The following is a 16,148-nucleotide window of genomic DNA, read 5'->3' as shown; positions in this document are numbered from 1 at the left end:
GCGGGAGGATGGGATGAAGGCAGACATGAGCAAAATGGAAGAGATGCGGCTGAGAGCAGCATTGATGGTGGAGGAAGAGCAGCCCCTTTCTTTGAAGAAGGATGACATCTCCTTATCTCTGGAATGAAAAGCCTCATTCTGAGACCAGATGCGGCAGAGACGGAGGAACTGACCAATCAACTTCCCAGCTCTTTACTTCACCCCTCCCCCTCCCATTTCCACCTATCACCTATTATCTTGAATTTCTTCCTCCCCTCCCCCCCACATTCTTACTCTGATGTCATCTTTTCTTCTCCAGTCCTGAGGAAGGGTCTCAGCCCAAAATGTTGACTGCTCACTCTATTCTGTGGATGCTGCTTGGCCTGTTGCATTCCTCCAGCATTATGTGAATGCAGAGGCCCTACTGTTTTATCATGAGAATGAAGCCATAGTGTTTTCATCTAAGAGTAATCCTTGCTAATGTTTACAACTAGTCACCCACATCTGGACTTTTTTTTGGAACTGAGAGTTTCATGTATTACTGAAGTGCCATTTGCTTCAAGAAATTTGGCTTGCCATTTCTGTGTGTGAACAGATTAATCTTGTTTTGTTTTGTTTTGGGTTGACAGAATGTGCGTGAAGAAGCTGCCCATGATTCTTGCATTGCACTTGAAGAGGTTCAAATATATGGAACAATTACATCGGTACACAAAACTCTCTTACCGAGTGGTGTTTCCACTGGAGCTGAGGTTGTTTAATACATCAGGAGATGCTATTAATCTGGACCGGATGTATGATCTAGTGGCTGTTGTCGTTCACTGTGGCAGGTTTGTTTGAAGTTTTTCATTAATTGCTATGGCAAACTAAGCTACCATGAACATGGAAATAGATTTCATTAGCAGAAAAACTGTGGAGTACATTAAAATATTTAAATTAATATTTAAAAGAACATGGGTAATGAATGTCATGAAGTTGATAAAGCTGCAAATATGGGTTGTGGGGTCAGGCCCATAAAATCAGAAGTCAGTTGCTTAATCCTTTGACTTTATAAACAAAACTTCTGATTTTGTTGGAAATTAAACATTACTACTGTTGCTATATGACTAAAGAGTAAACTCCTGAATGAATGTATGGATTCCACAAATAAATTTAAAATAATTGACTACAAACCATTCAACAAATTTATGTAACATGACATTATTGGAACAGAGGTTAATACCTGAACAATTGAGGACAGAAAACTCCCAGTTTGCAATTTCATGCATAGTGACCAGACAAGAATTTGGATATTTGACTTTTGGATTATTTTTTACTTCTGTTTTAATATTTGGAATTGATCGTTTTAGTCATAGTGAGAAAATTTAAAATGATGCAAAGCCTCTGAAAACATATTATTTCCTTTCAGTTAAGACTTGGAAATTACATTGTCTCAATTTTCTGATTTCACCTAAATATAAGAAGTATAATCTGTATATAATGTAATAAAAGGCCTACATTTACACTAACTGCATGTACCTCAGTATGGCTAGTAAATGCTTGCGAATTTACACTTCAGCTCCTCGATAATACAAGATATTGCATTCCTTTCCCTGTCTACCTTGCTGCCCCGTCTGCCTAACATAATGGACAAGTTTAAAATAAAGGTTTATTTCTGAGCACCTCGCTAGTTTATATTATCAGTTAATAAGACCATAGATGCAGGAGCAGAATTAGGCCATTTGGCCCATTGCATCTGTTCTGCCATTTCATCATGGCTGATCCAATTTTCATCTCAGCCCAGTCTCCAGCCTTCATGCCATGACCAGTCAAGAATCTATCGACCTCTGCTTTAAATATACATAAAGACTTGGCCTCCACAGCTGCCTGTGGCAAAGAATTCCACAGATTCACCACTGTCTGGCTAAAGAAATTCCTCTTCATCTCTGTTGTAAAAGGACACCTCTCTATTCTGAGGTTGTGTCCTCTGGTTTTAGATTCTCCTACCATAGGAAACATCCTCTCCATGTCCACTCTATCAAGGCCTTTCACCATTCGATAGGTTTCAGTGAGGTCATCCCTCATTCTTTTGAATTCCAAAGAGTACAGGCCCAGAGCCATCAAATGCTCTTCGTATAACAAGCCATTCAAACCTGGTGTCACTTTTGGGAACTTCCTTTAAACCCTCTTCTTTTTAATGTTGAGATTTTAGTACTGACCAGAGCTTTTTTTTTCTTCCTGACCATTCCTAGTGAATTGTATGACTTAAAGTTTGTCTTCTATCTATTATGACTACTTCCTATTGCTGGGTAGCAATTTATTGGATTTATTTGTTGCAGTACGTAGTTGATTTTTATGTTTGTCTGAAGCACCAGAGATTAAATGGGACCAGAAAGATATTTACGCAGAAAATATAAAACTGGGTTTAAATTGAGTGACTGTGAATCCCAACTAGTAATGGAGAGAGAAGAAAACTTTGGAAAATTATAAAATGGAAATTGGAAATAGAAAAGGAAATAAGGTATGAAAAATACAGAAGATAATGTAATCTGATTTACAAGGGAAATCACTGTATTCAGTATCTATTTCAACTGCTATAAATCAGAGTAACTGAGCATTGCTTCCAGGATGGCTTTAAAATTAGGAAATAATAACACTTTGATTTCGAGATATATTGCACAATGTTTGTTTCCTTATGCTTGTGAGATATCCTAGTTATATTTTTTCTTTTCTCTTTCAGTGGTCCTAACCGTGGACACTACATAACTATTGTGAAAAGTCATGGCTTCTGGCTTTTGTTTGATGATGATATTGTTGAGGTCAGTCTGATGAATATTAGTACCTGAATAAAATTGTATATTTAAAAGGACAGGAATGGGGTAGATTCTTAATTGTGTTGCATGGCCAATGCATAGAATGCAAAATTGGAATAGATGGATTATATACTCATTATGGATTTGGTCTGATTTTATTTTTCTACACTGACCTTGTCACCTTTTGTAGCTATACTAGAAAAAATTTGCTTGGGGATATAAGAGGAGTGAGTGCTCACTTAAGAGTATGAAAGCTTCCTAGCCATTCTTTCCCTCACTGCATTCTACTTGGCTGATAATATAGATCCAGGCAGTACAATAGAAAATTTGCCCTGCTCTTTGGGAAGACTCCAATCAAGGTGGACAGTCAGCCATATCCCAGTTCTGTAGCAGTGCCACTCTCAAAACCATTATCAGATAATTCAGGGAAAAAAGATGAGCTGACATGGATATTATTTTGTTTTCTTTCACAGCAAGCGTAGCGATTGGTTATTTTTGTTTTGGGTCCAATGGTAGACTTTGCAAAATCAGATGTCTTTTTGGGGTAATGGACTATAGTAACAATAACTTTCATTTATAAAATTAATTTTGAAATATGTCCCAAGGCACCTCAAAAACTCAATCAGAGAAAAATGTACATGGAATAAGAATAACTATTTTGGAAAAAATCACTGAAGATTTGGTCAAATAATTTGGTCTTACAAAGGGTCTTAAAGGAGGTGAGAAGAAGATGGTGGGAATAGATTTGAGTATGGAATCTAGTGGTTGATGACTTGACAGTATGAAGTTAAGCACTGGAAAATAAGAAGGAAGTGAAAGATCTCTGGATGAGCTGTTATAGTAGAGGTCATGGTTTGACGTTTATACGGTAGCAGGTGCTTAATAAGCAGAGTAACAGATCCATGATTTCAGCTCAGGTGAAAACCTAGAATGGGGAATATTAAGGAATGGCAAACTCATGTAGAGCTGCAAGGACAGAAATAATGGATGAGCAGGATTTGTGAAATAATGTTCAGAAGTAGATGGTATGTATGAAGGTTTTTGGATAGGGTGCCGAAATAGCAAGCACTGTTTAAATTTCAGCTGGTTGTATCTGTCTCCTCAGAACATCTTGATTTCTGTCTAATTTAATATCCAAAAGCTTCATTTTATTTATAATATCTTTACTCAATATTTATTCCTTTAAATATGATGGGACCTAGGATTAACCCTGGGGAAATGGGAATCTTAGTGTTTGCTATTACCCATCTATTAACTATCTTCTTCTTTAGAGCTTTCAAGTGTCAGTTTGGCTCACTGGTAGCTCGTTCACCTCCTGAGTCAGAAGCTGGTGGATTCAGGACCCACTGCAGTACATAATCTAGGCTGACACTTCAGTGCAGTACTGAGGGAGTGCTGCATTGTCGGAGGTGCCATCACACAGGTGAGATGTAAAAGATCCCGTTGCTCTATTTGAAGAAGAGCAGGGGTTTTACCCAAGAGTTCCGGCCAAAAATAGCCTCTCATCCAACATCACCAAGTCAGATTAGCTAGTCCTTTGTGACCCTGAAGTACACAAATTGCCTGCAACATTTGCGTGCGTAAAATCAACACTATTTTGAAACAATTGGTTTTGATGCACTTTGGGACATCCAGAACATAGTAAAGGTGCCATATAAATACATTTTTGTTTTACTTTTTAACTTTTCCCTTCCCTCCATTTGTATTGAAGGTATTGATGTACATTTCCGTAGGTACACGGGCAACCTCACCTTTGTTGTCAGTGTTCATTGATGAATTTTGCTGTTAAAGTCTTAATATTGACCAAGCAGACTATTTGTCCATGATAGAAGTGGAAAAAGATGGGTGAGCAACCAATCTTGATCATGTCCTTGTGCACCTGCAATGATATACACACCTAGTGGTGTCTGAATAATGATCAAGTAGGCCATTTGTGTATCTAACGCGAGTATAGATAATTTCTCACTGAGTAAACATGTCTGATCACTATTAAGACATCACTATTACATGTTGCAGGAGAACAAGGCTGAAGTCACTCAGTTGTGTGGTTTGGGTTGGAAATGTGGGTTTAATCTTGTGTTGTATAGCTCTGCTATTTCTTTCCTTCTCCAGATGAGCTTCAGATCTCATGTCAGTTAAACATTTTGTGATGCACACTGTAGAATTCTTCTCAGTGATTGTAATTTTGTAGTCCCAGCAACATATTTGTAGATCTCCTCTGCATTCTGTTTTTGCAATCATGTGTTTTCTGTAAAATTGTGACCAGAATGATGATAGTACTCAAACTGCAGCCTAGCTATTGTTAGAACTTGTTCAGAACAACCTCCTTACTCTTGTATTCTATGCCTTGGCCAATAAAGGCTTTTTAAATTACATTTTGCAAGTATGGCTTTTTAACTGCCCTACTTGTCCTGCAACTTGTAAGGACCTTTGGTTATATCTCCAAGGTCCACAGCAGGTGTATATCTTTACCACTGTATGTTCACTTGCCTTTTTACATTTCCCCAGAAGCACTCTGTAGTAAATTTTTAAAAAGAAAGCAGATGCTGGAAATCTGAAGAAAAACCAAGATGCTGCATAAAAATGCAGCAGGTAGGATGGGATCTGTGAAAACTTGAGGTTTGATGAACGGTCCCAGACCTGAAATGTTAACCTTCTCTTTCCATAGATGGCATCCGGCCTACTAAACCTTTCTGGTATTTTCTGGTTCCGTATTCACAAGTGCTTTTACTTCACACTTCCCTGGATTAAATCCCACTTACAATTTTTCTGACCACCTGTATCTACAGTAAATTTATTTTTTTAACCAATACATTGGTCAGCTTTTGCTTATACTCGTTTCTGCTTTTTTACTGAATCAGTTTAGATTGTGGTTACCTTTATTTAAAAAGTTCCTAATTTTAGATGTGTTCTACCTCATTACCCAGAACCTGTTTTAGTTGTACATTTTCCCTTGTTGGATTAGCAATCTATTGAATTAGTATTTCAAAAATTGCAAAGAACAGAATTTATCTTGTGGATTAGTTTTTGGATATCGTGAAATCTTCTAATTATTACTCAGTTACTTACATATGCCTTTCTAACCAGTTTACAGATTTCATTTCCATTATTTGGCTGCCTGTTATGGACTTAGCATAGTGTGTTGCTCTCTTGGTATTATTTAGTTCAATACTAAACAATTTCTGTTTGGATTTATTCTGTATTTGCATCCTTGTACACTAATGCTACTATGTCTATAATTATCATCATAAATGCCTCAACCTTGTTCCCCACATCCCAACATTTGCTTTTTATGAGGAATATTTAATTGTTTTTCCTGAGCTGATTGCATATTTTGAGGTTATGCTAATAAAATAATATTGTTAAATTTTGAATTAATACATACACTGTCTGCTGGAAATGCACTGAAATGAGTCTACTGACTGAATCTGCCTTGGTGGTGATCTAGCTTCTGAAGTCTGTGAATTAAGTAATTTATATAGAGTGGATAGGCACTGATGTGATTTATGACAACCTATGGTATTTGCTCCATCTGAAGGTCATTGAGAGGAGGCATGTGAGATGGAATAACTTGAATTATGAAGCTGCATCTTCCTCTCCCTTCAAGAACTGAGGAAGTTAAACTACTTTATCTAAAAATTTAAAGTAAATCTCGGTTGTTGATAAACTGCCATTGACTTTAACTTCCATACCTGCAACATGCATAACTTGGTCAAGGGAAAAAAAATGGTGGTGTTCTAAAGGAGACAATCTTGTGATCCTCCCACTTCAACATGAAGATGGATGGAGCAGAACATAACCAATATCAATCACATTTATCAGTATTTTTGAGCATGGGCTCAAATGGTAGAGATTTGGTGAACTCTACAAGCACACCCATCAGTCTCTGAATTTTTATCAGGGTCTGTAGAGAATATGTAGGAACTTGCTTTAAAGTGAGATGCAGCTAGTGACCCAGGACGGGGATAATATGAAAAATGTAATGTGGAAGGATGTTATGCTTGAGTATAATGGGAACACTTTGGAATGCTGATACTAAGCAGAATATCAAATGTTTAAGACTGCTATGTTTGGGAATTAACAAGATTAGAAACAAAGGAATAAATCAAATTATTATGAAGTATTGTATCTAATCATAGATTTACAGGTTCCCAATCTGAATGCAACTATAGTTGGTTGGAAAGCAAAATATTTGGCTGATGTGATCAAAACTGAATTAAAATTTCAAAATAATGTAGGATTGTGATTTGCCAATTAATCAGAAATTTGCCAATGCAGACATTTGGAAGAAGCAACTCTTATTTGCAGTTTGAAAATTCTCAAGGTTAAAACATTACAGTACTAATCTGAATTTGTATCTGCTTATTTTATAGTTTTAAAGTTGCTAAAGAATTCTATTTCTTTTACAGAAAATTGATGCTCAAGCTATTGAAGAATTCTACGGTTTGACTTCAGACATTTCAAAAAACTCGGAGTCAGGATATATTTTATTTTATCAATCAAGAGAGTAACATGTAAAACACTGGACTAAGTAATCAGAAGGATAATTGTTTAACTTGTCCAAAGAAGATCAGGCCATTGCCATCTAATTTTTAGGACATTCATTGTCCTTTAAGGGCCTTTCGCTCAGGATGTCGGAATAGGATTTTGATCATACTCCAGGCATTTGTAGGCTAATGGCAAATATATGATCTTATGGGAGATGCAAGTCAGAGTAGTTTTGACAAGGGAACATCCAGTCAAAATACTAACAAAGGTAATGCAAGTATGCATGCAAGACTGTCTTTCCTTTTTTTTAAAAAAAGCATTGCAGTAAGCCAATAGATATGGCAGTGTTTCCATTTTTTTTCCATGTAGGTGTACTTTTGCTGAGCCCAAACATTTGTTTATGTTACTAACATTAGACCTGGATTTTAGAGCATAATGGGGATAAAAAAGAAGAAAAAAATTACCTCTAAATTCCAAAATGCAAGTTTGCCCCATCCAAAATGACCGTTGATTCACTGGATTAGAAAAATAAATGATTGTATTTTGGTTGATTTTTATTTTCCCTGGTGTAATTTCAAATATTGTTGCTAATTGCTTCAAAATGTGATTTTATTTTTGTGTTAAAAGCCCTTTCATTGCAGCCTATATAAGTTATATGTCATAGAAACGATTAGTTTGATCATTTCATTTTTTAAATGGCTGAATGGTTTCTGTCTTTGCATGTGTAAAAGGTCCTATCTGCTGAGAGATCAAGAGAATGGGAACATATCATGAATTATCATCTTATTCTGATATGCAGTGAAATAGTATACAAGCAAAATTTGAACCTTACCAAAATCTCTTTTAAATAGTGCAGTGTAATTCTTCAATAGTCTTATGGTTTAGTCTTTATTTTAAATGGCTTCCCAATATAACTAGATCATGTAGCTATTAGCTAATATAGCTGGACCACACTGATCATTGATAACAATCAAAAATATGACTTTCTGTGATGTTATTTAGTGTTTCTTCCTAATCATATCTACGAGAATACTATAAATATTGGCAATTGATTGGTATGACATTAGCACCTGAGATGGGGCAAACAAAATATCTTTGGCAAATCTGGAATGGATAGAAATAACTATACAAAGGATAAAACAAAGACATTGTCAAAAATGCTTAAGAGCTAAACTGAAACTAGATGAATAGATTTTTGATTGAATGTGTTGGTTTAGAACAGGGGTTCCCAACCTGTGGTCCTTGGACCCTTCGTTAATGGTATTGGTGCTTGGCATAATAAAAGGTTGGAAACCCCTGATTTAGAAGTATATCTAATCTCTTGGCCTATTTCATTTCAGTTCAGATTAAATTAATAAATTTGATTTATAAAATACTAATCAAATGAAAGGGCTTCTTTTTTATTTAAAATCTTACTTGATTAATACTTCCATTCTATATATGTAAGATTCATCTCAATTTACTTTTAAACTTTTACAAAATATTTACTTTTTGTTTCTAAATTAAAGTACTTTGTTCCAGTCTGTAGATTACATTAGAATAAAATGCCATAGACATCTGAACCATTTGCACAGAAATTTAAACAATTGTCGCATCTTCCTGCTTATGATCCTCCCAAAGATCACTTTGGTTATTTATACTATTGAAATAATTGCCTAGTAATACAGTCTGTATGCAATCCCTTATGCTAGTTTACCTAACCTTTGCATTTACTTGCCTTTACAAAATTTCTGACAAATATTGTTTCAATCCTGTCTAAAGTGAGTATTGTGATCAACTTGCTGCAGTCTAGTTCTTAATTGATTTTTTTTTGGTGATGATCAAATTGTATTAGGTTTCACTTCACGTGACTTTTCACTTTTGAAACTGGTTTTGTATAGTTGCTTGTTATTGATGACCAGCATCCATAGCACTTGTTTATAGTACCTAGGAATATTGCACTATTTTTTATAAAAATCTATTCTTAGCTCAATAAAATGGTCTATTTGACCATGTTAATTTGCAATCAGATTAAAAGCATGGTGATGAAAATTACAGCTGATGGTTTACCTGATCATAGTAGCTAAATCAGTACTTTAATAGAAATCCAAAAATACAGGGAGATCAGATCAACTAAAGCAAGGGTTCCCAAATTTTTTTCATGCCATGGACCCCTACCATTAACCAAGGGTCAATGGACCCCAGGCTGTGGACCCCTGAATAAAGATTGAACCCCTTTGAACCTACCTAATGGTTTTCATAAAGCAACCTCCATGATGTGAAATGCCTATTTGAATGTAGTGCAGAATTTTTACAAGTTACCAAGGCCATGTTTCTTCCAGCTCTGGAGTTGATAGAAATTCCAAAGTCCTAAATCCTGGCTAGATTCCTGATCTGCTGATCCCTCATTCTACTAGGATTTATCTATAGTTGATTAGATAGACATGCATATTTTTAGATTCACAATTTGTTTGGATTCTAAATTCTGGCACCTTTCCAGTTGGACTAGATTGAATTGCTAAAGGAAACATTCTCCATTATGTATATAGTGAATATTTGTCAGCCCACCTATCCTTCCCTGCCATCTATTTGGCATCTGACAAAAAAAAAAACAACACAACAGGCATGACTGAGATCATTTTGTTTTGGCAGTGAAGAACTCTGCTACTTGTTTTGTTTCCATTAGCTTGCCATATTTTGTCTAAATATTAGACCATAACTTCAGAATGCAACTGGTGGTCCACTGATGGACATTGCCATTTTTAAATGGTTAGGGGATGGTGATTATAATATCATATTACTTTCTCTTCAAACAAGCCTTTCCCTTTTCTTGCTCCCTGAGATTCAAGGTTGTCACTTTTTTGAAATTTTCATGTTAACCCAGAAAATCTTTGCCCAATAATGTACCTTCATCCAGCATTCATCTGTAGTGAAGTCTTTCATTCTCAAGGAAATTTTCATGGGAAATTTTGGAATTGTCTTTTGGAAGCTGCCTAATAGCTATGAACATATAGCATTTGAAGGTCTGAAAAGCAAGTTTTTGTGAGTTTGAGTGGAGGAAGAAATGAACAGCAAGCAACATGAATGTGGTTGCAAAATTTTGATTTTAAAGCTTTCAGAAACATGTATTACTTTAGTCCCACTGTCGAAGAATTGGATCCCATTAGAAAGTGCCACCTCATTTTCTCTTGGTCAACTTTCCTCAATTTAAACCCTGATATTATTGTAGTGTACTTTTGTATGCCTACTGTACCATGCTGTATTTTGTCCAATTAATTCCTGACAATTCTCTGTAGGCTGAATTTCCAACTCGTTCCTCCTGCTGCCATATTCTGGCTTCAGCCTCTTTATTTCCAATCCTGATAAAGGGTCTCAGCCTGCAAGTCAACCATTTATTCTCTTTCATAGATGCTGCCTGACTTGAGTTCCTCCAGCATTTTGCGTGCTCCTCAGTTATATTGTCTCTCCTTCCTTCAATTAGTAAAATAAGTTCATTTGCAATTTTCTAATCTAAGCAAACATTTCCTAAATGCAGGCAAATACATCTTCAATTTATTCACTTTTGTTTTAGTATTTATTCATCAAAATGTTCTTCCATTTTACTAAGCATCATTTAGCCATTCCAATTTCTATGCAAATAAAATTTCTGATGATTTCAGTTTATCTATTTTTCCCCTTACATCTGTTCAGTCTTTACAGAGCTTGCTAAACTAGGAAGCTAATTAACTCAAAATTGGGCACTATATTGCTAGTTGAAGAAGAATTTGTGAAAATTGTTACTTTAGCGCTTAGATAAAATTACAGAAATAATTCTGGCCCTAGACTTGTGTATCATTTAAATTGCCTTTAAAACTTCTATTTTACAGGCTATTGGTACTTTGTGTATTTGTATGGAGGAATGTTGAGAGATACAGTAGTTTATTTTGGCACTGATATTTTAATATAATGTCCCCTGCACATATTTCCCTCTTGTGTAGCTAACTTGTGCATGTCCACAGGTCCGTGAAAAAATGGTGAGGGAAAGGAGGAACACAGCATGACCAATAAACTTTTCAAAGTCTTGATGCAGTTAGAAAAATTACAGGCTTCTGTCCACTCTGTACAGGGCAGCTTGTGCTTGTTTGTGTTTATAATCAGATCAATCATCTTTAGTATACTATTCTTTAAAGCTACTGATTAATTACATGACCTCCCAAAATCAGTCTCAGTTTTTGCACTCATCTGTCTGTATCCTTCTGAAACAAAGGTAGTTTAAACTGCTTGTATTTTCACTGCCTTCTCTTTTGTAAGAAATTTTTGTCCATGAAATTATTCTAAGTTATTGGAAATAACAAATGCTCTCAACAAATTTATTGTCTATCTTTCTTATAGCTCTTCCCTGCTAGAATATTTTCCTTAAGGCAATTTGGGTGCGTGAACATTGTTGTATTCCAAATGTTTGTGCCACACTACAATTAATGTTCAGACTTAGCAGTGTATACTTCTTTTGACGTTATTTCTTCCTTTCAAATTGTGGGCAACTTTCGTATTTATTGTGTATCTAACTGTTCAAGCCTCATTTTACTCAATGATTGTCAATGTAATAATGGGCTAGTGCAATTTAAAAATGAAACAAGGCAAGTCACACTTGGAGGGAACAGTGTTGAGTGCTGCACATACAATAACTATTTGTGTTTCAGCATCCCTACCAGCAATAATCTGACTTTGATAAATGGTGCCATGGCTTGTATATTGCCTTCCAATCAGCATTTATTGCAGCTTTTAAACTGGACTCCTTTCCAGTGCTGATGAAGAACAATTAAAAGATAAAAGTTGTCATCAAATTGCTCATTTTCTGGCAAGATATATACTCCCTTTAGTCCAATTGCTGACAATATTGTAATAACAAACTAAATGTAAAATTGTTATTTTTATTGGCTGATAGCAATGCCTATTAGATTAAATAACTTCAGTGACCTAAAGTTCATGACTTTTATTAGCACATCCCTGTACATGACATTCATTGCACATTTTAGGTACTTTTTAATGACTTAGTTTGCACATCTTGATACAAATAAATGCTGCAGAATCAATATTTTCACTGTACTATTTGTCTCTGCTTCATTGAATACACTTTCCCTCACATTGAAGTGAAGAAAACTAACATTTTTTTTATTAGCCAGATGTAATATTATCAACATTTTAGTTCAAAAGCAATGAGTTTTTAGTGTAGGTTCAATATCTGTGGTTCTATCCATTTTTCTTATTGATTACATAAACAGTAGAAATGCACAGAAATCAATAACCTGCATATGGAATGGATATGTACCTATATATATGAAAGCTGCAAATCCTTTTCAATATTAAAATGATTAAATGTACACAGTTTACTTGAGGGATTCTATAAGCTACTGTAATAGATTAATTGCAGTTAAGAGATTTAAAAGGTGCCAAACCTAGAATAATGGATATGTATGAGAAAAGATTTATTTTTTCATACAACCCCTAGTGCATATGTTGGCAAAAATAATGTTGGCTTGAAATTGTAATCGGCTGTAATGAAATAACACACAATGCTCATATCAGATGACATTTTGTGGTTACATAAAATATCTTAATCATTGGATCATTCTAGAAAAGATAAATATTTTAAACTGGCATTCAAAATATATAGTGCCAATGGATAAATTTATGCATTCAAGAACTTTTCACTGCAGATGTACACAAGTAACAATATTGTAATCCTAGAAAGTGGTGAATAATTTCTCTTAATCCTTGTGTCTTCATTTGTTCCATTGTTATATTTGGTCAAAGCAGCATCAGACTTGAGTAAATAATCAACAAAAAGCAGGTTATGTGTAAAACTTCCAAAAGCTTAACACTTAGCTTGGAAGAATGAACTGATGGGAAAATGTTACATTTTAATGTACCTATGTATGTGTACCCACACAGCACTTTGATTTAAATGTAATGTGTTCATTAAATGGGGATCATGACAGAGGATGTATATAGAATTTGTATATAATCTGTATTTTCTTCAATAAAATCTAAAAACAAATTATGGTTGTATTTTCTCCAGATCACAATATAAAATGTTACAATCAAATACCAGAATTTAAAAAAAAACATCATTAAGGAAAAGCCTGTTAATTATGCCAACTAGTTTCATTTGAGTTGTATGATTAAGGGCGAGACTAGGCTAGTATTTAATAGTCTGTAATCACTAAGCTTTTATAAAAGGAGTTTCAGAAATTTCTGCCCAGTGATGATTGGAAAAACTGACCAGTTCTCTACTTGTATGAACCACATGTGACTTGTGATGAGAGGTGATTGTTTCTTTGAATGCCATGCATTTGTTCTTCTAAGGGTACATGTCAAAGATGTGTAGATTATGATTTGCCATGCTTAAATTTTTTACTATATGTTACTGCAATATGTTAAGCATAAGCTGCTGAAAAGCAATGCTAGGGAAAAACTGAGCAGGCAAAATAGGATCTCTGGACAAAAAACTTAACAATAATGACTTCATTTTTAAGAAATATTGGATCAGAAGTTAGCCACTTGGCCCTAAGGCTTGCTTCTCTTATTCAACAATACAATGGCAGATCTGCAATTCTGTTTGATTCTCCTATAACCCTTGATTCCTTCAATAGTCCAAAAGTGTTTCTCTCTTGAAAATGTTCCATGTCTTAACCTTCATAACTCTCTTGTATAGAAAGATTCTTCATATTGGAAGATATTTCTCATTTCACTTTTAATAGAGTAGCTCCTTTTTATGAAACAATATTGCCTGGTTCTGCCTTCCTTCCCCACTTTGCTCAACCCCCCCCCCACCCCCCGCCAGGAAACCTAAATCTTTCATGTCAAGTCTCTTCAATGTTTGTTAGATCACCAATATTGCATTCCAATAAATAGAGGCTAAGCATGAACCTGTTTAACCTTTCTTCATAAGACAACCCTTGCATCATACATGCATCCAAAAAGTTGTATTCCAGATGTAACCGAACATCAAGGCAATGTTTGATGGTGTATCATAAAATTTCTGAATTGGTACCAAGATTTGTGCATGGCAAAAATTATGTAAAGATTGATGGTATGTGCTTTTTGCATGAGGTCAATCATCCAGCTCTGAGATATCAAAATGGGAGCATGGAAACTTATCTTAGCCCCTGCAATGTTCAGCCATTGGGTGAATTGTTGAGCTGTTCCAATGTTGTGGATGTATATTATTTTATATTGTAGCTACACATATTCACCTATACTCTACAGCCTCATTTCTTGATAGTTTACACTTGTTATCAAGAAACCAGTGATTATTCCTGGCTTGATGATAATGGTAAAGTGAGGTCTATATTAGATTGAAAGATTAAAATGTGGATATATTCAGTCCCATTCCTGTAACTCCACAGTAAATGCACAGTGTTTAGATATGAACTGCTAAATCCGCACAGAATTTTTCCCATGTACGACTGGTAGTACAACACAATGTAATGAAGTGTGCCTGTAATGTGAAGACGAGATCAGTCATTCATGAAAGCAATGTGAAAATCCTTTGCCAATATGGTTATGAGAAGATGCATTTAGAAAAATAAATTGTGATCTCAAGTCGGTTTTTACCTCATGACATTCCACCACTGCCTGTAGGCCAACTCTGGCAGCAGTGTCCTTTAGAGAAGGCTATCTCAGTCAATGCTAGCTGTTGCCAGCACATGCTTGGCAATAGCCATTTAAGTCTACCATCCACAAGATATTGAACTATTCAATCCTTGGTCCTTGTGCTGTAGAACATGTTGGCACACTAATTATTCAGCTGGGTGAGAGCATTGTTTTGATTAGCAGGTTACCTCATCTATTATTGGCTTGATGCTGAGGCTATGTGGAACCTAAAGCAAATAAAGACATGATAACGTCCTTATACACCCCTCTGCCATCAGACTTGGTGAGTGTTTCTCATCAATAGGCATGATGTATATAGGAATTGAATTGAAAGGTCCAGTTCTGTGAAAATGACTATGCTGGCTGATTAGACTAGGCGAGTCTTACTTGTGTCTAAATCTACAGACTAGTTAATTTGTTTTCCTTGCTGTGGCATTTTTAAAACAATGAGCAGGTTTGCTGAATCATTGACTGAGCAATTAAGAATTGACCATATTTGTGTGATGAGATGTTATATACTGGCCAGACTGGATAAGGTCAGGATTTTTTGGTTTGAAGGCTGTTAGTAAATGAGATGGCTTTTTTTTACAAACCATTCCACAACTTGATGTTATCTGTATTCTCTAATTAACAATCTAAATTCCACAGCTCAATTTGTGGTCTCCAAATAATTTGCTGAGTGTTTTGCATTACTTGTCCAGGAACACGATGTTTATACCATTGTGGCCTCTTCTCAGAAAAGATCAAACTAGGTTTATTATCACTGTCCTAGATGATTGGAAATTTGTTGTTTTGTGGTAGCAGTACAGTTCAAAGACATAAAACTTATAGACTCAATGGGCCGAATAGCCAACTTCTGCTCCTTTGTCTTATGGTCTTATATAAATTACAGAATCAGTTGTACAAAAAAATGAGAGAGTGTTGATGGCCCATTCAGAAATCTGATGATGGAGGAGGTGAAGCTGTTCCTGAATCAGTGGGTGTGGGTCTTTAGGCTCCTATACCACCTCCCTGATGGTTGTAATGAGAAGAGGTCATGTCTCAGATGGAGAGGGTCCTTAATGATAGATGGCATTTTCTTGAAACACTCCCTCATGAAGATGTTAGGGAGGGTTTGCCCAAGATGGAGTTGGCTACCTTTACAACACTGCAACTCTTTGCAATCCTGTGCATTGCAGCCTCCATACCAGGGCTGTTACATAACCAGTCAGAACACTCTTCACTGTTTTATAGAAATTTGCACGTCTTTGGTGACATAGCAAATCTCTTCAAACTCCT

The 16,148-nt window shown here is 35.5% G+C and overlaps 1 protein-coding gene and 1 long non-coding RNA gene across 3 annotated transcripts in view; one reads left to right on the top strand and one right to left on the bottom strand.

Annotated features, from left to right (window-relative positions):
* usp46 (ubiquitin specific peptidase 46) overlaps nucleotides 1-13,266 on the top strand; it is a 66,273-nt gene extending 53,007 nt beyond the window's left edge. Inside the window, exons 7-10 of one of the 2 annotated variants that reach the window (XR_009515664.1) lie at nucleotides 609-806; nucleotides 2,696-2,774; nucleotides 4,040-4,191; nucleotides 7,178-13,266. Coding sequence is in view for 1 of the 2 variants with exons in the window: in XM_059989195.1 (XP_059845178.1) it covers nucleotides 609-806; nucleotides 2,696-2,774; nucleotides 7,178-7,279 (379 nt within the window). In the remaining variant the exon portion in view is untranslated. The remainder of the gene's footprint in view (nucleotides 1-608; nucleotides 807-2,695; nucleotides 2,775-4,039; nucleotides 4,192-7,177) is intronic. The other variant, XM_059989195.1, reaches the window with a different exon arrangement.
* The window catches only part of LOC132404749 (uncharacterized), a 63,730-nt gene that overhangs the window by 45,584 nt on the left and 1,998 nt on the right, over nucleotides 1-16,148 (bottom strand). The gene's annotated exons all lie outside the window — the stretch shown is intronic.

Source organism: Hypanus sabinus, chromosome 14, assembly GCF_030144855.1.
Source record: "Hypanus sabinus isolate sHypSab1 chromosome 14, sHypSab1.hap1, whole genome shotgun sequence".
NCBI classification, from domain to species: Eukaryota; Metazoa; Chordata; class Chondrichthyes; order Myliobatiformes; family Dasyatidae; genus Hypanus; species Hypanus sabinus.
Note: the sequence above shows the minus strand (reverse complement) of the source record. Positions and strands in the feature narration are given on the sequence as shown.